The sequence below is a fragment of the Quercus robur genome, chromosome 3 (genome assembly GCF_932294415.1).
Source record: "Quercus robur chromosome 3, dhQueRobu3.1, whole genome shotgun sequence".
NCBI classification, from domain to species: domain Eukaryota; kingdom Viridiplantae; phylum Streptophyta; class Magnoliopsida; order Fagales; family Fagaceae; genus Quercus; species Quercus robur.
In genome coordinates, this window is record NC_065536.1 from 65,892,294 (window position 1) to 65,918,726 (window position 26,433).

Consider the following 26,433-nt stretch of genomic DNA (forward strand, 5'->3'; position numbering starts at 1 on the left):
AGCTATCCCATCCATGGAACACCGAGCACCTAAGAAAGTACTACTAGTAGAAAGCGACATTCAACAGATTCTCAGTTTTTTTACATTTTGCTAGTTTAATTTAATTTTTGCAACATTCTTCGGTTTTCTAGTTTACTATCTAGACAGTTTATTTTTGCTTTTTAAGTTTTTAAGCTTCTCCTTTAAAGAATTATTTTTGGTTTAATAATACGAGGAATATTCAGATATGACTAGTCTTTTTATGAAAACTCTACCAAGTGGACGGCTCACCCATGAAGGATGAGAATTTTATCAAAGTCCAATGGACGGTTCGTCCACAGGATGAAAATTGTATTCAAGTCCACAAAGTGGACGGTTCATCCATGAAGGATGAAAATTCTACGAAGTCCACGGTTCATCCATAAAGGGTGAGAATTTTATCAAGTCCACAAAATGGAAGGTCCATCCAAGAAAGATGGATACATTATCAAAGTCCACAAAGTGGACGGTCCATCCAAAAGGGATGGAAGCTTACAAAGTCCACAGAGTGGATGGTCCCTATAAGAAGGATGGATACATTATCAAAGTCCACAAAGTGGACGGTCCATCCAAAAAGGATGGAAGCTTACAAAGTCCATAGAGTGGACGGTCCATCCAAGAAGGACGGACACGTTATCAAAATCCCCAATGAGGACAGTCTACCCAATAAGGATGGAAACTTACTAAGTCTATAGAATGGACGGATCATCCAAAAAGGATGGAAACTCACTAAGTCCATAGAATGGACAAACCATCCAAGACGGACGGGTCTATCTAAAAGTAAACCGAGTCATGACTTGACAAACAGCATGAACAGCCTTAAAAGCCTAAGGCAGACGGGTTCAAAGCCATCATCCACAAAATGAGTTCAAAGGCATAAATAATCATTGGCAACATAGACAGATCAAACAAGACAAACTCATTGCAAAAAATTACGAAACAAGCTTGCAAGCAAAATAATAAGCAAGTAAAAATAAATAAAAGCCCTTAAAGGGAAATGTACACATATGACAAATAGAATAGTTAACATCGTTCTACAAGGATGTTTACCAAAAAAAAAAAAAAAAAAAGCTACTGCTAAACAAGGGAATTCTGCTCGTTCTCCTCTTGCACAGCAGGGTGACGGGTAGTGTCCTCAATTTGAACTTTCTCTCCACTACCAGGAACATCATTAGCAAATAACTCATCTATACTCTCAGATAGGATAGGCTGAACGGAGGTCGGGGCTAGAGCATCAAGTTAACACAGGATAAGTCCAGATCCGGATAAGAAGCCTTGACCTGACGAAGGCAATCATCAAAGCCTTCAGCAAAAGAACCTCCAAGCTTTGCCAAAGGGCATCAGAATCATGATACTCACGTATCGCTTCCTCTTTTGCTTGACAGAGTCGGTCATTAGCATCTTTAATTTCCTTTTCCTTATCTGCTAGGGCTTTCTTCAACAACTCTGTCTACTTTTCAAGTTCACCTTTAACCTCCTCAGACAAAGCAAGTTTTTTCTCCTGGACCACCTTCCAAGACTTCAATTCATTAAGCTCATCCTTTGTTAGAGTTGCCTTTGCCCGTAGACGGTCTAAAGTTATCTTATGGTTAAGGCACGGCCCATCAGCCCTTTCCTTATTAACATGGCCTGAAAACGGAGGAAGTTAGTAGCTAGATATGTTGACGGGAAGAAAGGCAGACGGTTGCGAAGTTACCTGAGTGATGCAGAAGAGACCTGTCTCCCCCATGGCCTCGGTTGTGTGGTTGCTCAAGTCTTCATAATTGTCAACCGTTATGATGGACAAAAATTGCTCCAACGCATACTTCGAGTCCTCACGGAGAAGGATGGGTGGTTTTTTAGCAGAAGGAACAGAACCCGTCATAAGTCCTTTTCCCTTGTCGTGAACGGGTTTTGAAACCGTCTTCTTCCCCTCAGCTTTTAACCCTAAGACAGGTTCAGGAACATCTTTGGGCTACTTCAGGGGCTGACGGTTAGTCTTCTCAAGTTGCCTTTTGGAAGACGGGTTGGCTGAACCTGATCCTTTCTCGGTCTGCCCCCCCTATTGTTTTTGCATGGCAGTTTACTGCTTGATATAAGCCCTTCTCTTAGCAGCATCCATTTCTGTAAAAAAATAAAGGACGAATGTTGAAGATTGAATAAGCATGACAAAAAGCTGAAGGTGACGGACTTGCGTGCTTGGACTTAGGCCTCATATCGAAGGGCGGCTTTGGTTGGTTCTAGTCCGTCACAATACTATTGAACGTGTTTAGGTTGACCAATTTGGCCCACGTCCTCTCTTCAAGTTTGGTTTTGTTAAAAATGTTCTCCAAGAAGCTGAATTGCTCAATTGAGACTGAAGGACGGTCCTGAGCTACATAGGAAGATGGATAGTTATGCATTGCAGAATTGTTAAAATATAAACAAATGTTTGCTGACAGATGCATACCCGACGGTGGCATTATGCCCCATGTTTTGTCAACGAGCATGAATTTAGTGTCACCAGGGAGACACATCCACCCGTCACCCTCAAAAAAGAAATAACGACTCTTCCAATCTCTGTTGGAGTTAGGATTCTCACAAATAAGCCTTAATAACGGGCTCCTGGGCGTGAAGTTGTACATGCCCTTGGACTGGGTAATCTCGGCAGGACGGTATCAGTTGAAGAATTATTCCATCGTCGACCTCTATGCCCCGTCAGACATAGCGCCGCACAGGACCTCCACACTAAGGAAAACCTCCAAGCATTAGGGAAAATTTGGTTGACGGACAATCTAAGATATTGGAGGAGACGACGGTGAAGAGTGCTTAATGGAAACCTGAGCCTTGCCTTCAGCATTTGCTCATAAACCCCTAAGTCTTCAAGACCCTCAAAATAACACTTCTCAGTTTTGTAAGGTAGATGCATAGGTATGTTGTCGGGTATTTGGAACTTATCCCTAAGTGTTTTAAAGTGTGTTTCTTTGCTTTTGGAATTAAAGTCGTTGACCGTCCATAAGGGTAGAAGGATGAACTCTCTAAGCCCATCAGGTCCTATGATGGATTGGATCGGAGGATCAATATTCATCAGACCATCACGAGAGTCAGCGTTTGATTTCTCTAATCTTTGAATCCTCATCCATTGAAGAGGACGCTGACGGACTCCTCTCACTGGGACTGTCATGGTCTTTGTGACTTGATGGGTACACTTCATCGTAGCCCGCTCCATCGCGGACAAACGACTGGTTACTTGATGCACTAGACATGACCTACACGTGACGATAAAGCCTAAGACTAATAATACTATAATGGTTGACGGACATGTAAGTGTCTCAGAAAAGTGTAAATGCATAAAAACTTTAAGTAAAAAGGATGAGATGCTTACTAGGACGGATTCAAATGATGACAAGTAATGTTGACTGATGCAATGGTTGAACGGTACAAGCTTTTGACAAGAGTGACAGGTGCGCTCTGATCTTGAGTTTCTGGTGAAAGTAAAGTAATGAACAGAAGAAATCTTAGTTTATATAGGGAGAACGGCACGGAAGATGAAGGGGCGTTTCGATTCTCGTGATCAACCATTCAGCAAACACCACGCGTCCATCATTAATTACCCTAGGCCAACCTGTCCAGACTAGGGGGCATTCGTCAAAAGTTCAACCGTCACCCCGCGTGTCCTTCCACTCAGAGAGTACGGACTCACGGGGTGAGGGGGCAATTGAAGAGGAAGAATAGTGAAGATGACGGATTAGAGTTATGGATGACGGGTCCGTTTGTATGGGCCTAACAGGTCAAGGTATGTGGACGGATCCAGTATGATTGAGCCGGAGTGGACGGACCAATGGGCCACGTGGCGCTAATTTGTTCATTATGTGGTCTCCAAGGAATCTTAAAAGGAAACGACTTGCGTCTCACAATTGACCCTAACTTGTATAATCCCATCATGAATAGAATTCTAACACAAAGAGGATTCTTGAAAATACGCCCATTAATAAGGATCTTCCCTATATGGAAAAGACTTGTTATGCAAGCATAGGAGTCTGATTCTACACTACTATAAAAACCCAAAGACCCTCACAAAACAGGTACGCATAATTTACTCCTTTCTAGCACTCTAGAGTTGTGAGAATAGTTCTAACTTGACCTTCGGAGGGTATTTGGCCGGCACCACACCAGTGCTCTCTGTTAGGCCTTCTCTTTTTGTTGTGCAAGTCTTGCTTTGAGTGTGCGAGGACTGTGTGGCTCATTGGTGATTTTTACGGCATCATCACTAATAATTTGTCAGATTAGTTCTTTCGAATTTTGGTTTTCATTTCAAAAGTAAGTTGTGGCTTTATTTATTTATTTATACTGAGAGTGGACGCAATTATAGGAAAATAAGGGATCTGAAAACAACATACATTTTGCATAATACAGTTTCTTTCTTTCTTTCTTTTTTATTTATTATTTTTTGTTGCAATTTGTCTACAAAACAGAAAATTCTTGTAGAATTATCTAATTTGGATTTGGATGATTTTATGATCTGTTAGTGCTAAATACTAAATACTGAATAAGTGAATAATCCACCCAAGATGCAAAAGAGAATAGGTGATTTTGCAACGTGAATGACACTTATCAAATGTAAATCTAATAAAGACTGAGTCACGAAACTTCCTAAGTCCAATTGGTTTTACTTGGTGGGCTTCATGCAGCTATCTAGACATTTTGGGGTGGTCTTTCTTTTTTCTTTTTTTCTGTTTCTTTTTTGGATTTAAACGATAGATGGTGATCTTTCTTTCTCTTTTTTTTCTTCTTTCTTCTTATTCTCGTTTTTTATTTTTTATTTTATTTTTTTGTGTAGAGTGAGTTTGGCCCTCAACATATACATAATAAACCATTCGAGTTCACCCTCATTGAAACTTAATTAATAACCTAGACTCATTAAATTACCTGATCAATATCTGAAAGCCAACATGTGGTACTTTGCTAGCTTAATTAGCTTATGAAATAGTTTTCCTTGATATTAAATGAAAAGTAGGTTAAGCTCAAGCATTGATAATTGAACAAACTAGACCAAAAATGTAACACGGTTTGGGAGTTGGTTAAGATTCTTTGGTTAAGATTCTTTAGAGTTTTTAAAAGTGATTTCAAATATAATTTATTTAAATTTTATTTATCCACTATAAAATAAGTAAGAGTGTCCATGGGTCGGGTTTAGGGTCAGAGTGCCACTCAATCCTATCAACTCTAGTTTGGAATTGCACCACCTGTCATCGACCATGGGTATATGGGTCTTTCACCGCCATGATTTCACTATTCCAATGGTTGGATTGGTTGAAATCACAAGAACTGGTCGAGATATTGTCGATCATGGTGGAGCTATACTTCTGATGGAGATTTTGATGGATCTCATCGAATTTTGTTGAGATCTCATCAGATCTAGTCTAGATCTCTCCAGATTTAGTTAAGCAAATAAATTAAAATTTTCCAAATCATTATAATTTAAATAAAATTGAGGAAAATAATACACGTGGTCGATCTTAACAAATCAATTGAAAATTCATAGCCGACTCTAAAATTTTGGGACTAAATCTTTGTTGTTGTTGTTATTGTATTATAATTTAAATAGAAATCAAAATAATAATAGTCAAATACTATTTTTACCTGTAATATATTTATTTTAAAATAGATAAATAAAACTTTTTTTTAATTTTTAATTTTTTTGGAGTGATATCTTATTTAACGACAACTACAAAAAACTTTACTAGCTAGTTGAACTAACTAAAACCCGACTTTAACTATTAGAATTTTAAGAGATTAATAGGGAATCTGCCATTGATTATTGTATCTATAGAGTCCCTTTTTGCTTTGAATTAAAATAGTCTACTTAAGTCAAAACCAAGGAATACGGTCGTCACGATGACATTTTAGTGTTAAGTCCGTCTAAATCAAATGATTAAAGATACCAGTACTCTGTCATTGACTTGCTTTATTAGAAAGTTTGATAAATAAAAGTTTTAAGGATATATATATATATATATATATATATATATATATATATATATATAGTATGGCCCTTATTGCTCTGAATTTAAGTAGCCTACTTAAATAAAAACTAGTGAAAATGGTGATAATGTGATAATGATGACATTTTAGTGTTAAGTAACACTCATCACCGCACACCCTTGGTGGATCTCATCGAATTTTGTTGAGATCTCATCAGATCTAGTCTAGATCTCTCCAGATTTAGTTACGCAAATGAATTAAAATTTTCCAAATCATTATAATTTAAATAAAATTGAGGAAAATAATACACGTGGTTGATCTTAACAAATCAATTGAAAATTCATAGCTGACTCTAAAATTTTGGGACTAAATCTTTGTTGTTGTTGTTGTTGTTGTTGTTATTTTATTATAATTTAAATAGAAATCAAAATAATAATAGTCAAATACTATTTATACCTGTAATATATTTATTTTAAAATAGATAAATAAAACTTTTTTTTTTTAATTTTTAATTTTTAATTTTTTTGGAGTGATATCTTATTTAACGACAACTACAAAAAACATACTAGTTGAACTAACTAAAACCCAACTTAACTTTAAGAATTTTAAGAGATTAATAGGGAATCTGCCATTGATTATTGTATCTATAGAGTCCCTTTTTGCTCTGAATTAAAATAGTCTACTTAAGTCAAAACCAATGAATACGGTCATCACGATGACATTTTAGTGTTAAGTCCGTCTAAATCAAATGATTAAAGATACCAGTACTCTGTCATAATGATGACATTTTAGTGTTAAGTAACACTCATCACCGCACTCCCTTGGTGTGATGATCACTCCACAAATATAAGTATTTGTGGGGTGTGGGAGGCAAGGGCCGGGGTTCAAGTCTCCAAGAGGGAGCTTCACACACATATACACTTAGATTATATTAGAATTTGTATAAATTTTTTTTTTTTTTTAAAAGTGTTAAGTAACACTCAATAACCTGATTATTAAATAATAATTAAAAAAATCCACTTTCAACTTCTTTTCTGAAAGTTCCAAGCAGGGTAAGAACCACCATATAGGAAATATGAATAAATAAACCAATGGTGTAGACTATAGAGTCTTTGAAGACAATTGCATGTAATTCAATTATTTATATACGTTGAATTAATTAACCCACAAGACAATCTGTCAGGGCAACACAATTGTTAATAGTGGGAGAACAAGACCATATCAATACATTTTATAATGAATAAATATTTGGTACCACTATATAGGATAATATAAATAAATAAATCAATGGTGTAGAGTGTAGAGTTTGTGAGGACAACTGCTTGTAATTTAATTATTTATATACCATGGATTAGTTGATCCGCAAGACTATTTGTTAGGGCAACACAATGTTAATAGTGGGAGAACAAGACCATATCAATACATTTTATAATGAATATATATTTGGTACCACCATATGGGACAATATGAATAAATAATTCAATGGTGTAGACTATAGACTGTGAAGACAATTGCTTGTAATTTAATTATTTATATACCATGGATTAGTTGACTCACAAGACCATCTATTAGGGCAACACAATTGTTAATAGTGGGAGAACAAGACTATATTAATACATTTTATCAATTTATGTTTTTTCTAAAAACAATTATTAAATAATATTTTATACTCTTTTCAAATAAAGTCAAATCATGTACAAATTATCACACATTCACACTAAATTGGTACCAATAAATCAATAAATTATTGGAAAGTGTGTGTGATTTTTTTTTTCCTTTTTTTTTCTTAAAAAAATTTGTGCATTGCCAACTCATGATTGAATATTTAATAATATTTTTGACAAATAACTTTAGCTGGAGGTTGGAGTTCAACTCACAGCTTTGTGTCAAGGAATGAGGACTCTGATGAAACAATAGCCTTCCTGTTTGGTGATATGGGTACTGCAATATCATACAATACGTTTTTCCGTACACAAGAAGAAAGCATAGCGACCATGAAGTGGATACTTCGTGATGTTGAGGCTTTGGGTGACAAGCCAGCTTTTATATCACATATTGGGGACATCAGCTATGCAAGAGGATATTCAGGGTTTTGGGATCATTTTTTTACTCAGATTGAACCTGTTGCATCCAAAGTTGCATACCATGTGTGCATTGGTAATCATGGGTATGACTGGCCTTCACAGCCTTGGAGACCTGAGTGGTCTGTAGGAATTTATGGAAAGGATGGGGGGGGGGTGAATGCGGCGTACCCTTCAGCGTTAGGTTCAGAATGCCTGGAAACTCTTTAGACCCAACTGGAACCCGTGCCCCGGACACTAGGAACCTTTACTACTCATTTGATATACATGTCAACTGAGACCAATTTCCTTTATTTGATACTTGTATTTCAAAACATAATGTCTAAAGTATTAGGCCTTGTTTGGTACGGTAACTCAAACACATGTTTTCAATTTTTAAACAATATTTTATGTATTTTCACATACTTTTTCACCCATATGTATTTCCATACATGTTTTCAAACAACAAAACACATGTTTTTAAGTGCATGTACCAAACACCCCCTTAATAATTCTTTTAAGGGTGTTGTGTTAGTAAAGCTAACTTTTGAAGTTCCCCTTGTCACTTCAGTAATATTTTCAAATCTCTTATCAATTTATACTAATTTTTATTAAGCGGACCTAATAATAAATCATCCTTAACAAACACCTTACGGTACCCGGCTGTTACCATTTTTCTTCTTTCAAAGAGGAAAAGGGATTAATGATTCAAATCAGAAATGTTCAGTGGACTAAATTGGCATTTATTTATAAGATACATGAACTAAACTATCACACAAAACATAACTTCTAAAGTATTCATGATTCTTTCAAAAAGGAAAAAGGATTAATGATTCAAAAATTAGAAATGTTCAGTGAACTAAATTGGCGTTTATATATAAGATACATGAACTAAACTAACACACAAAACATAATGTCTAATGTATTAAATATTAATAATTCTTTTAGGAAGAAAAAAAGGGTTAATGATTCAAATTAGAAATGTTTAGCGGACTAAATTGGCAATTAATTAAGGTATTAACATATATTTATATATCTATATATATAATAATAGGTAAAGCTGCGAAAAAATCCAATTAGATTTCAAATTGGAATTCAACTAGAGTCTAATTTTGAGCGTCATGTGTCCCATCTAATATAGGTTTTTAAATTTTTGTGCCAAGTGAGTTAATTCAATATAAAAATTGGATTTCAATTAGATTTTAATTTTGCGACATGTGTCTTATCTAATCTAAGTTTTTAAATTTTTGTACCAAATAAGTTAATTTAGTGTAAAAAACGAGAAGCCCAATATAAGTAAACCATAAAAAAACATAATTTTTGAATGATTTTATATTTATGAGCCTTTTTTTTTTTTTTGTAGAACTAAAAACAATTCAAGTTTATAAGTCATCTATATATATAGAGAGAAAGAGAGAAAGAGAGATGGGTTCAAGTTACACCTGGTGTAACTTCACAAATCACACCTTTTATGGATCATTGATTACTATTAGATCTAAGGGTCAAAAAACACTCATAGTAATGTCATTATTACTCTCAAGAAATTAGTGATTTAGACATTAACTCTTATTGTTAAAAAAAAAAAAGCCACAGCATTAACTTTTTTTTTTTTTCTTCCATATCATCATCTTCTTCATCCATATTTCTTTCTGCACTATACTTTCAGGCCTCCACCATTCATAAAATGCTCAAGATTAAATTGTTAATACAAGCTATCTTTATTTTGTTTTAATAAACAAAATAACAATCGTTCTCTAACAGAATTTAAGTCCACTGGGAGACCATAACAGAATTTTAAAATGATTTCAAATGTTTTTGATCCTCCTGGGAAGTTTTCAAGCTTGAAGTCGTACCCATAATTTGAGATTGATGGCTGAAGTTCCAATCGGCCTATGTAGCCACATTTTGACACCAAGGGATACTGTTTCAGGAGAATTGAGTTATGAAATGAGTGAATACTTCTGGTTATTTATCTTACCGCATATATTCATCTTTAATTCTGATGTCAAAGTTATATCTGGCCCCCAAAAAAGAAAAATCAGTATGACAAAAACACTATGGTTTTATTTATGCATTTGAATTCTCACATGGTCACATTAAAAGGAAGGGAGACTTCTTGTTTAGATTGCCTCCCAATGCTGGTTTTTTATTTTTATTTTTTATTATTATTTTTTAAATAATAAGAGTTAATGCCTAAATCACTAATTTTTAGGGAGTAATAATAACATTACTATGAGTGTTTTTTGACCCTTAGATCTAATAATAATCAATGGTCCATTAAAGGTGTAACTTGAACACATCTTATTTATATATATATATATATATATATATATATTAATAAGTAAAGTTAAAAGAAAATCCAATTAGATTTTAAATTGGAATTCAATTAGAATCTGTTTGGATATTACTTATTGTTGAAAACTGAAAATACTGTAATAAAATAATTTTTAAATGTATGAATAGTGCCATGGGACCCAATTTTAAAGTTGTTTTTGTTGAAAAAATACTTGTGGATCTTGTGAATAGTGCACAGAACCCACCAAAAAAAAGCACTCAGTGGGAAATGCGCTTCCCAAACTCACACTTAGAGTCTAATTTTGCATCATGTGTCTTATTTAATCAAAATTTTAAAATTTTTGAACCAAGTTAGTTAGTTCAGTGTAAAAATTAAATTTCAATTAGAATTTAATTTTACGACACGTGTTCCATCTAATTGAAAATTTTAAATCTTTTTTGCCAAATAAGTTAATTTAGAGTAGAAAACAAGAAGTCCAATATAAATAAATTATAAAAAAATAATCATATATCTAACACTATATATAAAATTAGAGAAAGAGAGAGTTTGAATGATTTTATATTTATGAGCCTTTTTTTTTATAACTAAAAACAATTCATTCGGCACCAAAATTATATATATATAAATATATATATATATATATATATATATCTATATATTAATAGGTAAACCTTAAAGAAAATCCAATTAGATTTTACAATTGAAGTCCAATTTTGCGCCGTATGTCCTAAATTATTTATTTTTAGAGAGAATTTTATTTCTTAATTTTTGAATCAAATGTGGGACCATATCATAGATATCCATTCAAGTGAGTTATTGTGTACAAAAACCAAAGAGTTTAGAATTAATGAATATAAAATATTTAAAAATTGACAATTTACATTTTTTACCTAATAACATTCTTACAGGATTTTTTAAAGAGTTAAAAAAAAGAATAACTATCAATAATATTTAAATTATATATGTAAAATTATTATACTATGCATCTTAGGGTCTGTTTGGATACAACTTATTTTGCTGAAAACTGAAAATAATATAGCAAAATAATTTTTAAATATGTGAATAGTGTTGTGAGACCCATTTCTAATATTTTTTTTTTTAATAAAGTGGTTGTGGGTCTCATAAACAATGCGTGAACTATGCATGAACAGTAACTTTGTCTCCCACACAGTGTAATCACGTGCATGAACAGTGCCGGTTACTATTCATAAGCGCTAAAAAAAAAAAAAAAAAAAAACCGCAAAACATGCAAACGCACAAATGCAAACGCGAATCCAAACCGCACCTTAATATATATTTTTAAAGTATATCTATGCATATGCATGGGATTACAAGCTAGTTAATAGAGTGACTGCAATTCAAGCTAGTTAATAGATTAAATTTTCCATGCCTTTGACAAGTGACAACAGTTCCACAGACCACAATTCACGCTAGTTAATAGAGTGACCCAAAAGACTTTAATTTTGTCTTTTTGATGAGACATGAGACCTTAATTTTCCATTTCATGGGCCAAAGACTTTTTGAAACATTTTACTGGCTTAAAGTCTTTTCTAAGATAATGAGAGCTAATAAGGTAAAGAAAATTAAAGCTCCCAACCTAGAAAGTATGCTAACACTAGGGATTGGAATTGTGTTGTGGCTAATAATCGTGCATATGGTCTCCCACTGGGTTGAACTGGTTAGAAATTAATTCATTGCGAAAAACCGCTAGAAGAAGAATGAGATTAGTGTTAGTTTCCTCCCTTCAAAGAAAGTATTGTGTCTGGCTCATCATAGATATCTTATTAAAACACTAATTTGAAACTTACCAAGATAATTAACACAATTTCTCCTAGTTCAATCTAGCATGAATCTTTAGCACATAGTTATATAGTCTAAAAGTGATGCTAGTCAATAGCTGAACCATGATGCCATTACTTTGCACATCTAAATTGAATTTTTGAACTTTAACCAAAGACTCATTCAATGTAATTAGGATTAAAGTCTTCTAAAAGAACCACATGTTTTGAAGTTTTTTTTGGATAATTCAATAGTTATAACAAAGGAGGGAGGCATTGAATCATGGAGACACCACTGATACCAAAAGGTGTCAACTAATTGTGCTACAAAAATCTTGGTACAAGTTTTGAAGTATATTCCCATTTAATACAAGTTTTCAAGTTTGAATGAGTTTAGAGAATCATTGATTTTTTTTTTTTTTTTTTTGGGAACACATAGAATCAATGACTTGAAAAGAGTAGTTGTATATCATCAAACAATTATATAGCTCAAATGTCATGCTAGTCGATAGTAGTACCATGTGGCCATTACTTTCCAAGTCTAAATTTTTTTACAAAAACCAACCAAAGATTCATTGCAACGTTATTAGGATTAAAGTCTTCTCTCAATGACTTTTTTTTTTTTTTTTTTTTTGAAACACATAGAGTCAATGACTTGAAAAGAGTAGTTGTATATCATCAAACAATTATATAGCTCAAATGACACGCTAGTCGATAGTAGTACCATGTGCCCATTACTTTCCAAGTCTAAATTTATTTTACGAACACCAACCAAAGACTCATTGCAACTTTAGTAGGATTAAAGTCTTCTCTAATAGTACCACACATTTTGAAGTTTGTTTGTGTTTTTTAATTCGATAGTTATAACGAAAGAGGGAAGATTGAAATCCATAATGTCTTAATTGATAGTTATATCTAACTAGTATGTAACCCATGCTTACGCACATGAATGATGAATTGTAATGGTGCTATTGATGTTAGCTTGGGTTATAAAACATATAGAATATCAGTTCGATCAGGAGATTTGGAGGTACTAAATGGGACACATAATGCAAAATTATACTCTAATTGAATTCCAGTTTGAAATCTAATTGTATATATATATATATATATATATATATATATAAAGCAACCTAACACTACATAAATTTTAATTTAGGTTTCATTAAATTTCCTTGAACAAATTTTAATTAATATGTATATTCTACTCTAGAAGGTTTCTAATTGACTTTTTATTTATTAGTGCTTATTGAACGAAGGCTAAATTAAAAATTACACCTTTAACTTTGACTTAATTTTTAATTCGGTTCTTTAAGTTTTACTCTTTATCATTTCAGTCCTTTAACTTTCATTTGTTTTCATTGTATTCCTTCCATCTAATCCACATTGGACGATATTAAACTAATAGCAATATTGGACAATATTGATGGAATGACTAAACTGAAAACATATTTAAGTTAAGGATTTAAAAAAAAAAAAAAAGAAACTTAAATGAATAATTTGAAAATAAGTTAAAGTTGGAGGATGTAATTCGGAATTTAAACTTGTTTGTATCAAAATAAAATTTCTTGATCATTACATGGGATGTGAATGGGTAGAAAACTTGATATGTAATTACAGTCCATTTTTATTTTTATTTTATTTGAGAAAAAGTAATGGATGATGTAAAATTGACTCGGATATCATGATTGCTACACATTTGATAATTGCCATACACTTAGTTATCAATTATGCAATCTACATCAAACAATTATTATATAATCCAAAATTTTAAGATTATAACTTTTCAAGTTTTTGAAATTTTCAAACAATAACCAAAAGACTTTGGAAGTTTTGAACAATGAACAAAGACTTGGTGAGATGTTAACAAGATTTAAGACTTCTAATGGTGTCATTCATTTTCATGATTAAAGGTATCTGGTGTATCAATGACTTAAAAAGAGCTGCAATTATTTTCTTGCACAAAAAATTTTAAGAGATAAAGCTACTAATTAAACTTTTCTTACTTGTTATATTGGAAAACTCTGTCTTCCCCATAAGTCCACTCCCCCTAGTAAATTCTTAAAATATTACAAATGTATGTATGCATATTTAGAAAAAGCTAGTCCATGTTGCGAAAGAGCAATCCAAAAATTCATGATTATACCATTACTAAATTGGGCCCTCTAGACGTTATCATTTTATGTTCAACTTTTATTAAGAATTTTTTTTTTTTGCTGAGATTATTAAGAAATTTTCTACTATTACAATGATCTTAGATACAATATTCCTAAGGGTGTTTTTTATAAGTGCTTCCACTCTGGTAATGTAAACTTCCCTTTAAACCAATGGCTTACTGACTATTTTTATTTGTGCATTTGGCATGTGCCTAAATTATAATGCTTTAATTAATAATTATGCCAAGAGGATGCCTTTGTCTTTTTTGCTGCGTCCTTGACAATATGCTAAATGTGTAGCATAAATATCATAATAATAAGTTAATTATTTCCATAAACTGATGGTCCTAAATAGGCAAAGACATTTCCTAAAAATGAAAAGAAAAAAAAAATATATATACATAATATATATTAATAAAAAAATTTCCACTACAGGAATCAGACTGAGTGAATTGAAATCTAAAGTATTTTTTTATGGGATTATTATTATTTTTGAAAAATAGTAGATAGGATGAGCTTTTTATATATACCTAAACTGGATAACCTGATTTTCTGACTTTCTAATGGTGTTTCCCTTAAAAAAAAAAAGGGACTTCTAATGATGTCACATGTTTTCAAGGTTAAAGGAATCTGGCATATGAATGATATAAAACTTATTTAGATAACATGATTGCTACATGTTAATTGGTTTCTACAAAATTTGTTTATAAATCTACAATTTGCACCAAACAATTCTTCTATAGTCCAAAATTCCAAGACTATACCAAACAATTATTCTATAGTCCAAAATTCCCAGACTACACCAAACAAAGAACAAAAAATTCCTAGACTTGAATTTTCAAAGTTTGAAAAATGTTCCAAAAAATGATCAAAGACTCGTGAAAACTTGTGTTTCCCTCAACAACAAAAAAGGACTTGTAATAGTGTCACACGTTTTCATAAGAACAAAAAATTCCTAGACTTGAATTTTCAAAGTCTTTGGATGTTCCAAAAAATGATCAAAGACTTGTGGAAACTTGAAACTCTAACATGATTAAAGTCTTCTAATGTCTCCTAATGGTGTTTCCCTCAACAACAAAAAAGGACTTTGTAATAGTGTCACACGTTTTCATAAGATTGTAAGAGTTTTGGGCCTGCAATGATAACCACACATATATCCTGATATATACCAAAAAGTTCTTTCGCTTTTGCTGGACAGTTTATACCCGACCCCACACAGAAGTCCAATTTCTCTGATTGATGGATTGATGGCATTGATAGTCTCTGCCCGGACGTTGACTAGTCCAAACACAATGAACCATCCAGGTTCAACACTTCTACAATTGTTTTAAAGGATAATGACAGACTTGGTTTTTATCCAAATTCTAATTTCATCCCAAAATGCTTAGATATTAATCCATTAGGGTCAATGATATTAAGTCCATGAACAAAGTCATATTAGATTTGGCACACGGTTTCCATTGGAGTTATATATTAAATCCTAAGTTTGCCCAATAGAGTGTATTCTAGAACAAAGTTATGGTTATAAAGCCTAATTCATGTTTAAGGTTTTATTTTTTGTTTAGGACATATATTAAATCCTAAACCGAAAGTATTGGCAGCTGGCTCTGAATTTTGATAAAATTCAAGGAAACATATTTTTGGGTAGAGATGCTTTGCATTAGTATTATCATTTAGTTCAACAAAGTATAATCTTAGTGAGTCAATTTGTATAATGCAATAAGATTTATATTTTGTGGAGGATATTAAGTAATTTCCATGATTGATTATAGGTCATATTTAAGAGTATTTTGAGACTATTTTGGAGAGTGTTTCAACTAGACTTTCAAAGTGATTCAAGCTCTGTAAGTAATTATGTATAATATGCACAAGTTTTTGTCCATTAGGTTCTTAGAAGTTAAAAGTTTTCAAAAGTTATGTATTTCAAACTTATAGTTTCTAAAGTTTATCAAAATCATTTTTACATCATTGAAAGAGAAACTTTAATTTTTAAATAATGTTTTAAAGAGAAACTTTGAATTCTAAATAATGTTTTGAATATCTAAACCTCACTTAAAAGATGATTTCTAAACTAAACTATTTTCCAAAAAGAATTGAGTTTCAATGTAAGTTTTCTAAAAAAGTTCTTGTTCTTTAAATTTGTTTAAAACCAGGTGATTCAAATTCATATTCCTAGTTTCCAAATTGTATTTAAAATGTTTCTTTTAGCAAATTGAATTTTCAAAATTACTCAAGAATTGTAAAAATATTTATATAAACTCCTCAGTTTCTCTTCGTTCTCCAAAAGAGTCAAGCATCCTTTGATTTATGTTCAAGTTGTCATTGTGATATTTGATATGCCTTTATGTTTGGAAAAATGGTTAATATTAAGAAAATTATTCTATTTTGTATAAACTTTGCTTTTATGATATGTGACTCAAAATAAGTGTTTTTAGAAGTGATCAAGTATATATGTAAGCCCACTCATAGGGTTGTATGTGAGAATAAATGTTGATCCCTCAACAGTAGGGGTTAGATGTTGGTATCCACTCACAGGATTGTATGTGAGAATATGTGATATGTGTATATGCGATACTATGCTCTGATCAACTATCTGTATGTGCTTTCGAATGATTTTAAGGTGTGATTACATATGTATTAAGTGATTTTTTATATGTTTTAGAATAATTATATCTAATATCCAGTGGTGGAGCCAGAAAAAGAAAAAGAAAGAAAAAAAATAACTCCCAATTGGTTGTAACTTGAAAGTGGTTCTGACACAAGAAAAGGAAAGTAAAAAAAAAAAAAAAAAAGTTTTCTCAAACATCAAATCCTTTTCACCTAATTTACTACTCTTGTAAGCTTTTGTCTTGTCCCACGTTTGATAATTATTTCACAACTTTTTTTCGTTTTTAATTTCTATCATTATTTTCACTGTTAATGATACTTTTTGCAGTATTTTATTGTTAAATGATGCTAAAAATATTGCAAATTTTACTATTTATATCTTACAAATTAGCATGTCACCAATCACAAAAAATAATTATAAACATCTATCATTATATTGTTTATATAACACTAATCACATTTTTACCACATCAATTTGTAAACTTTTTGTTGTAAATTTTGTAGTAACTATGAATTGGTTATTTTTGTTTATTTATTTTAATGATATGAAATATATTTATTTTCTTATAATTGTTTCTTTGTTTTGTTATTATTATTGATTAATATTTTTTAGATTAATTTCACTTTAAATGATGTTTTTTAATTTTGCCCCCTCTAAACCAAAATCCTGGCTTTGATAACTTTTATTTTTAGAAATAGAACAATATTTTAGGACATCCCAATATGAAATAGAGGACAAATAAACTGGGACAGAGGGAGTAGTTTGTATAATTTGATTAGATCATGACTTCCAAAGTGTTACTCAACCTCTTAATTATTTTTGTGGATAAGGTAATTTTTGTGGATAATTATTGATTGTTTTGTGGTTAATTTCTTAGACCAGATTTGTAGTTTATCTTGTTGAATTTTGGTTTGTCTAGAGGATAATGATGTTACTTTTGGGACAATTGATTTTATTTAGATCAAAAAAAAAATTTTGTGCTACCAAAGTTTAACCGGGTATAATAGAAATTTTGTTTTTTGGTCAAAAGAATGTGCTGGATTTTTTTAGATTCATTTGAAACCAAATTTTTTTTTTCCCTACTACCCCTTCTTTTTTAAAATTTTGGGGCCTCCCTTCCACTTGGGGGCCTTAGGCAATTGCCTAATTGGCCTAGTGGAAGGGTAGGCCCTGCTTGTAAATCTTATTGTTGAATACATTTTTTGTCATTTTTTTTTTTAATTGTTGAATTTCTTTATCCTGGACAAATGGTCGAAATTCTTTTCTGCCATATTCCTTTCTCTTTCCCTTTAATTTTTTAATTTGTTAGTTTTATTTGAGGGGAGAGCCATTGGCAAGCGGAGGAGGAGGAGGATGATGAGGAAGGAGTGGTTGGAGAGAAAGAGAGGGTGAGGTGGCAGCCTTTGATTGGGTCTTCTTTGGGTGATGAGGCTTAAATATTTGGTTTTCAAATTTTTTTTGTCTGTTTGTTTCCAAAGAATGTGTAAGGAAAGATGAGAGAAACTGCAAAAAGAAAAAAATATATTGAAGGCTATGTTTTCTGATTAGATGGTGGGTAGGAGGGATGGGTGTGAACAACAAACGTCCACTAAAAGTATCACTACCATTGAGTCATTATCTGAACCTTGACTTGCTGAATTTTTAGCCAACAAAATAATCCGGCCAGACAACCACCAAAAAAAAAAAAAAAATTTTTGACACGGTCGCCTAATGCCCAAGTAGAAAAAAGGACCCCAAATTTTAATTTAATTTAGCCCAAATATTAGCCAACAAGTAAAATAATATTTTTTTTATCAAATGAAAAATAAGGAAAAAGAGAGAGAAATATTATGTTCACAACATTTTTGACAACACTTTTACAACAAATTATAAGTAGCATATTGTTACAAGCTAGTATTGATGGCAAAAAATAATTCGTAGTTTCAAATTAAACCATAACAATTTAACAACTAGGATTTATTGTGAAAAATATTGTAAAAGTAGCATTTTAAAAAAAAAAGTAATACACAAAAAAATTCACAAAATTTTTCACAATAGTTGAATTGACAAACTTACCAATATCAATCTACTGCATCAATATGTGTGAAAATTTTTGTCAATTTTTTTTTTTTAAATTTTTGGGTATCTATTTAAAAATTTTTGTCTAATTCATGTTAATTAGTAAAATAATTGCATTTAAAATAAAATAATAGAGCTTAAGTAATACTTAATTTTTTTAAAGTCATATTAAATATATTAAATGTCATAGTTTCAATCTTCGCCTTAGGCCCTAAATACGTTAAGCAGCCTGCAATCATCGTAATAAATGTGTGTACTTTGAAACCATGTTAACCACTCTAAGAGTCTGTTTGAGATCTGTTTATTTTACTAAAACTGAAATTTTTTTGTTAAAAGTACTATATATAAAAGTAAAAATTAGCTGAAATAGTACAATAAGACCCATAAATAATATTAAAAAGTGCAGTGGGCCTCATAAATAGTAGTAAAAATAAGCTGAATAGTAAAATAAGTTGGCAAAAATAATTTTTGCCAAACACACACTAGGGTCCGTTTGGATACAGCTTATTTTGCTAAAAATTGAAAACTGAAAAAACTGTAGCAAAATAATTTTTAAATATGTAAATAGTACCGTAAGACCTATTTTTAATATTTTTTTTTAATAAAATGATTGTGGGTTTCATGAACAATGTACTTTATTTTCGACACATTGAATTCATGTGAATGAACAGTGTTATTACCGTTCATACACGCTAAAAAAAAAAAAAAAAAAAGAGTGAAACTCAAAATGCAGGCAATAAACCCAATCTAAACGGGCACTAAGTCATGTTTATAAAGACAGGTAAAGAAATATGGTCTCCAAACCCCAAATATCTTGCTGCCTATTAAGTTTGAGTTAGAGCAAAGTGCTTTCCCTTTGGAGAAATTCAGTGCTCATTCATGGCTACGAATGAAAACCATCTCAAACTTATGTTCTTGCTAATGTTATCATGCTTGTGGATTTCCTTTGCTGCTGCAAGAGACACCCTCGAATTAGGCGACACTCTTAATTCCTCAAGTTATCTAGTTTCTACAAAAAGAGCATTCACTTTGGGGTTCTTCCACTCTGGAAGTACCAGCAACATCTACTTGGGAATATGGTTCACCAATGACCCTAAAAGAATTGTTTGGGTTGGCAACAGAAACGCACCTGTTGTGAACACTGCTGCGGTTCTTACGTTAGAGACCAAAGGAAATTTCAAAATTTTGCCCCAAGGTGGAGATGCAATATCTCTGTATTCTCATCAAGCAACCAACTACACAGACACTCTCTTTGCAACTCTATTGGATTCAGGGAATTTTGTCCTGCAAGAGTTGGATTCCAATGGAACTACGCAAAAGGTTTTGTGGCAAAGTTTTGATGAGCCTACAGACACACTTCTGCCGGGGATGAAGTTAGGTGTCAACCACAAGAATGGAAGACCTTGGTCACTTACCTCATGGTTGAACGAGGTTGTCCCAGTTCCAGGGCAGTTTTCTCTAGAGTGGGATCCCAAGGGTCGCCAATTGATCATTCGGCGACAAGGGGTGGAGTTTTGGACTAGTGGGGTCTTGAAAGGTGGCAAATTTGAGTTCATATCAGATGAATACAAGAGCATGTATAATTTCACCATTGTTTCTAACGAGGATGAAGAACACTTGGTTTATAATAATATAAACCAAGGTGGACAATCAGCGTGGTTTCTAAGTTTTGAGGGGAAACTTCTCAGTTTTGATGGATCCTATATTGCAGAAACGGAAAACTGTAATGGACACAGTACTGATGGAGGCTGCATGAGATGGCTACCATCGTGTCGAAGTCGTGATGACATGTTTGATAAAAGATCTGGTTACTTCATACAAGGGCCTGAACCTAGCTCCTTCGATTATAACACTAAACATACCATGAATGATTGCAGGGTTACTTGCTGGAACCTCTGTGGCTGTGATGCCTATACTTTCCTATATGATAATCAGACTGGATGCAAATTTTGGGAGAAAAAGGGGGAATTCTTCCAAGACCTCTCTGGTATAATTCCAGCTCTTTATGTTCTAATACCAAAGTCTTCTCAAAATGGTATGTTTCTAAAGCTAATAAACCCTTGAGAAATTTTCACTTTAATTCCATCTACTTATACTAGGAAAATGATTGTTTCCATTTGGATGCATACTATGGTTTACATCAAAGTTTTTAAATTTAAAGGTTTATAAATTATCACATTATTTAAAATTTTAAATGATTTTTTTTTAAGGGAAATTTTTTTAAATAACATGATTATATATATATATATATATATATATATTCACAAATCTAAAGAATAAAAGGTTAACTATAAAATGACAAAATGAAGACAACATAAAATGAGTGAATCTCATTCCATTATACTATATACAAAAATTAATAAGAACTTAGTAATAACGATATGATCTATGAATACATCAAAGTTAATTCATATCCCTCTTATTGTTTGATTGTTGATATGCATATTTTGTAATTGTGATTCAACATAACAGTCAATAGCAAATGATTCATGAGTCATGAAAAATAGTGGTGGAACCAAATTTTTTGTTCTATGTACAAACACGTACTTAAAACCAGTGGCAGAGTCAAGATTTGTGTAAGGCATGTTAGTGGAGGACTTGTAATTGTTTATTGGTTCATTTAGAAGGTAGAGTTTGTAAAGATTTATCACTGCGGAAGTTTTGTCAAAATAAATGACACTCAAAAGAGAATTATTTTGTCAAATACTTTGTGATAAATCTCACCACGCTCAAATAGAATACACAAAAAAGTTATCAATAAATAGAAGCTTTTATTGATACTTAATACATTACACATAGTTTGCTACACACACCACACTATTTCTCTCCTGCTAGATTGGATACAATGGTTCTATTATATATTAGATGTCTTGATACAACCGTAGCTAGCCTTATATAGAACTTACAAAAGAGACAACAAAACAAAGCATTAAATGCTTCCACCTAAAAGCTATTCTACAAAGTTGCAATTGTTGAAATAATGGAGAAGAAAAGTCAAAGAAAGAAGATATTTACTTCTTTTTTTTTTTTTTTTTTTGAATCGAAGATATTTACTTCTTAGAACTTAGCCTCCCGCGTTATTAATTAGCATTCTTCACAATTCCTCCATACCTTGGTTGTAGTCACACATGCAAACATTTCTCCGCCCTTGCTTGAAACATGTCTTGTCGTTCCTCTAAAAAAAAAAACATGTCTTTAATTAATACGATGTATTTTATATAAATAAATATATATATATACTCCCTCCGTCCCACTTTGTTTGTCCTGTTTGAAAAGTCAAACTTTTTAAGGGGACATCATTTATTGTCTTGTTTACCTTTTAAAAATGTATAAATTTCCAAAACTACCCTTAAATAAATTTATCAAAAAATTGAATTAGTAAATTAATAGGGGTATAATAGGAACATTAGTATATTAATAACTTTTATTTTTAGAAATAGGACAATATTTTGGGACATCCCAAAATGGAATAGAGGACAAACAAAGTGGGACGGAGGGAGTATATATATATATAAATTGTTTCTTCATATATAAGAAAAATTCGCGAAGTCCATTTTATATAAACCAAGAAAAATATTTTCTTTTATTAGGTCATGTATAATTATTCTTTAAATTATATTAATCATAATTAATATTAATTTCTTAAACATTTTAAATCAATTTTTTTTTTAAATAAACTAAAAATTACATATTAGAGTATAACAATAGTTTTAGATAAAATAAAATGTGTACAAATGAATTAATTTTGGATGGATTAATTAATTAAATAATAAATATACTTCATATGCCTTAACATATATAGTATAATGTAATTTTCTTTTTTTTGAGAAAGTAGTATAATGTAATTGATCAAGAAGCAACACATGTAATGTCATGTACGTATAAGATAAATATATAATGGTAAATCTAAATGTAAAACTTTTCTTTTGTTTACGTAGGATAAAGTAGAGTATATCCCACGGTTTGAACCATAAAAATCATAGCTTCTTTTCTTTAAATGGGAAAAAAAAATCCGTATATTCATGCACTTGCTAGCTCTCTAGACGCATAATGAAAAATAGTTTCTTTTGGGGAAAAAAAGAGTTTTATTACATGGATTTACTTATATATTTTTATGAACATATATATAAATGCTTCTGAAGTTTTTATTTATTTATTTATTTATTTATTTTTTGAAACGATAAATGCTTCTGAAGTTAGAGTTATATATGAAAAAAAATTAAAAATTAATGAAAATAAAAGAGACAATAATACTTTAAATGACTGTTTGTACATTTCTTAATATGAAGGGGGTCCTTTAATAAAATTTATATATAATTTAAAAGTTTTATTAATAAAAAATAGGGGGATGGTAAGAAATTGCCCCTGGCACGCCTCCTTTTACCCAGTGACAATCACTGAATGCAGGTACAAAGAAATGGATATGGGTTATTGGTATAGCCATAGGTGTCATTCCTCTAGTTGTAATTTTCTTCTGCATCTTGTGCCACCTATCAAGAAGGAGAAATGTATTTCTTCAAGGTAAATGCTTCACATAGTAACATTCAGAATTTCGAAAGTATTCAGAATTTCGAGATGATCTCTAAAGCTCTGTGTTGATCTAAATAGTGGAGATGGATGCAAAGAGTGACGATGGAATGCTTGAGTTAATGAACTCCGATACGTTTACCACTGTCAATGAGCTTCAAAATGATAGAAAGCAGGGGAATGATTTGAGAATATTCAGTTATAAATGCATCATGTCTGCGACAAATAACTTCTCATTGGAAAACAAGCTTGGAGAGGGAGGCTTTGGACTTGTTTATAAGGTTAGGTCTACAACCCTCTTTGATGAAAGATGTTTTGATTGAATTGTTAATCATTGTGTGATGACTTATTGATTCTTTCATCAGGGAATATTTTCACAAGGGCAAGAAGTAGCTATAAAGAGACTTTCAAGAAATTCAGGACAAGGAATGTTAGAGTTCAAGAATGAGTTGATACTTATATCTGAACTCCAACATATGAATCTTGTTCAACTTCTAGGTTTCTGCATTCATGGAGAAGAGCGAATGTTAATCTATGAATACATGCCAAACAAAAGCTTGGACTACTTTCTCTTTGGTTAGGAAGACGTTCACTTTTATATAACACTTGATTTTCTTTTTTTTCTTTTTTCCATCAAGTAATTTGTTGATTTATATGATTTTGCTCAAAGTAAATAACTAGTCTTATTCTACAATTTTTATCTTATAGATTCAACCAAAAGCAAAATGTTAGATTGGCCTACACGTTTTAGCATAATTGAAGGAATTGCTCAAGGATTGCTTTACCTCCACAAGTACTCAAGATTGAGAGTAATCCATAGAGATTTGAAAGCTAGTAATATTCTCCTAGATGAAAATATGAACCCCAAAATATCTGATTTTGGTATGGCAAGAATTTTCCAACAAAATGAATTGGAAGCAAATACTAGGAGGATTATGGGGACATAGTAAGTAAACTAATTCATACCTTCTTATACTTGTTTCACTTTCTATGCTAAATATTATTGTTTCCATATAATGATGTTACACTTAAAACTTGTTTTATGATTTGATGTTATAGTGGATACATGTCTCCTGAGTATGCCATGGAGGGAGTTTTCTCTATAAAATCTGATGTCTACAGTTTTGGAGTTCTATTGCTAGAAATCATGAGTGGTAGGAAAAGCAACAATTTCTACCACACTAAGCACTTGGACAATCTTGTTGGATATGTATGTGAAAAATGAATCAGCTTGGATGATTTTATGATATTTACTGTGAGTATCTCTGACACTCTGTTATCTTGTTTCAGGCATGGGAATTATGGAAAGAAGATGCCATGTTAGACTTAATGGATCCAACACTTAGTGATTCATTCATTAAGGATCAGATGTTTCGATGCATTCATGTTGGTCTCCTATGTGTAGGAGATAGTGCAATTGATCGACCAACAATGTCAGATGTTATAGCTATGTTGGCAAATGATAGTTTGACACTACCTTCCCCTGAAAAACCCATATTTTCTAGAGCTAGAAAAGCAATTGAAGCGCATATATGTGAGAAAGAATTAGAAAATTATTCAATATATGGGTTATCCATTTCCAATATGGTTGCACGATAAAGGCATTATTGTATAATAACTATGTACTTATAAGTATGTTAATGCTGGTTTTTTTTATAATTATCCATTAAATAGTTCCAATGAACTATTTTTTATTTATTAAATAATTGTTACAGTACATACTCAAATCCAAATAAATAATTACTGAAATTTCTGTTTTATCACATAGATTCCCTTAATACAGACATAAAGGAATTTTATTAAATTTGATTGTGAAAGTTGACATTAAACTTTGTATGGATTTTCCATTTTCTCATTTCCCAATTTCATACCAAAAAATAAAATAAAATCCCTTTAATTACGCAACTTTTGTGAGGGTTGCACAAAGCCGTCACCAAAATATCTTTTTGACAATAAAAGATTGCCATCAAATGTGGATCTAAAAATATTATATCTAGACAACTAGACCCGTTAAAAAAAAAAAAAAAAGGGTATGGATTGTTTTTTTTTTTTTTTTGGATCATAAAAAACAGGTTGACCTAAACTCGAGTAAGTTGGGTCGGGTCAAGACCTATGTGTTGACCAAATTTTCAGCACACTTTTCATTTTGAGTTATTATTATTATCAATTCTAAATTCATACCAACTTCATTTTTTATTTTCTCATTTTTTTTTTCAACTAAACAAATGAGTTTTTCATCTTTCTAGTTTCCAATCCTCCCAACCAATTAGATCTCTTTTATTATTCCACTTTTCTATTCCTTGCCCCATTTTTTAAATGTTAAAGTCAGATATAGAAGACAGAAAGAAAGACAATACAAGATAGAGAATAAAAAAGAAAAAAATATATATGCATGTTGCTAGCAAATATACATAAGCACTCAAGTGAAATGAATTTTTTTTTTTTTTTTTTTTTTTTTTGGGTTGCATTTTTGCTCACAGGATGTTGGTGTTTTTTGTGCATTTTTGGCGAGTAGTGATACGTATTTTGCATTTTGAGCCCCTTCAAGATGGCCCTTTAATGTGACGGAATGAACCCAGAATGAGCTAGGACTTGGGTTGTGGGGTTTTTTAGCAGGGCTTTGGGCCCCTTGAGATGGCCTTTTAATTGTAATTTTGCTACTGTTGAAGTAAACATAGATGCTAAAGTTGTTGTTGATGTCTTTAGCTAACCCATACTGATTAGGTGAAGAAGAAGCACAGCTACAAGTCATTTCTCTTTTGTATATATACAAAATGCAAGTCGTTTATACTGTATATTTTCTGTTACTTATACTGATTTGGTGCCAGATGTATGTAGATTATTGGTTGATTCTTTTCAGTCTGTTTCTAGTTAGTTATTGCTCCTCTTTTCCGCTAAATAAGAACAGTGCCTCTGTATATTAATGCATATGTGAAAGTGAAATCATTTTCTCTCTTTTCTCGATTCACCATTGTTGAACTCCAAGCAT

The 26,433-nt window shown here is 31.7% G+C and overlaps 1 protein-coding gene and 1 pseudogene across 3 annotated transcripts; both read left to right on the forward strand.

Moving 5' to 3' along the window:
* Positions 1–18,295, forward strand: part of LOC126719960 (probable inactive purple acid phosphatase 9) — a 43,318-nt pseudogene extending 25,023 nt beyond the window's left edge.
* Positions 18,296–19,698: 1,403 nt separating this feature from the next.
* Positions 19,699–25,121, forward strand: LOC126718961 (G-type lectin S-receptor-like serine/threonine-protein kinase CES101). 3 transcript variants are annotated; one of them, XM_050421385.1, is made up of 7 exons: positions 19,699–20,952; positions 23,325–23,438; positions 23,526–23,725; positions 23,810–24,020; positions 24,153–24,390; positions 24,504–24,654; positions 24,735–25,121. In XM_050421385.1, exons 1-7 carry the CDS (start codon positions 19,797–19,799, stop codon positions 25,041–25,043), a joined length of 2,379 nt encoding a protein of 792 aa, XP_050277342.1. In that variant the 5' UTR covers positions 19,699–19,796; the 3' UTR covers positions 25,044–25,121. The 3 variants fall into 3 exon arrangements, with proteins under 3 accessions (XP_050277342.1, XP_050277343.1, XP_050277344.1); XM_050421386.1 differs by having other exon boundaries at positions 19,699–20,904; XM_050421387.1 differs by lacking the exon at positions 24,504–24,654 and having other exon boundaries at positions 24,735–24,874.
* Positions 25,122–26,433: the final 1,312 nt, after the last annotated feature.

Coding starts and splice junctions, on each gene's coding strand:
- LOC126718961 (XM_050421385.1), top strand. CDS start 19,797: ATGGCTACGAATGAAAACCATCTCAAACTTATGTTCTTGCTAATGTTA. Junction 24,021..24,152: donor CTTGGACTACTTTCTCTTTG/GTTAGGAAGACG, acceptor TTTATCTTATAG/ATTCAACCAAAAGCAAAATG. Junction 24,655..24,734: donor TGGACAATCTTGTTGGATAT/GTATGTGAAAAA, acceptor ATCTTGTTTCAG/GCATGGGAATTATGGAAAGA.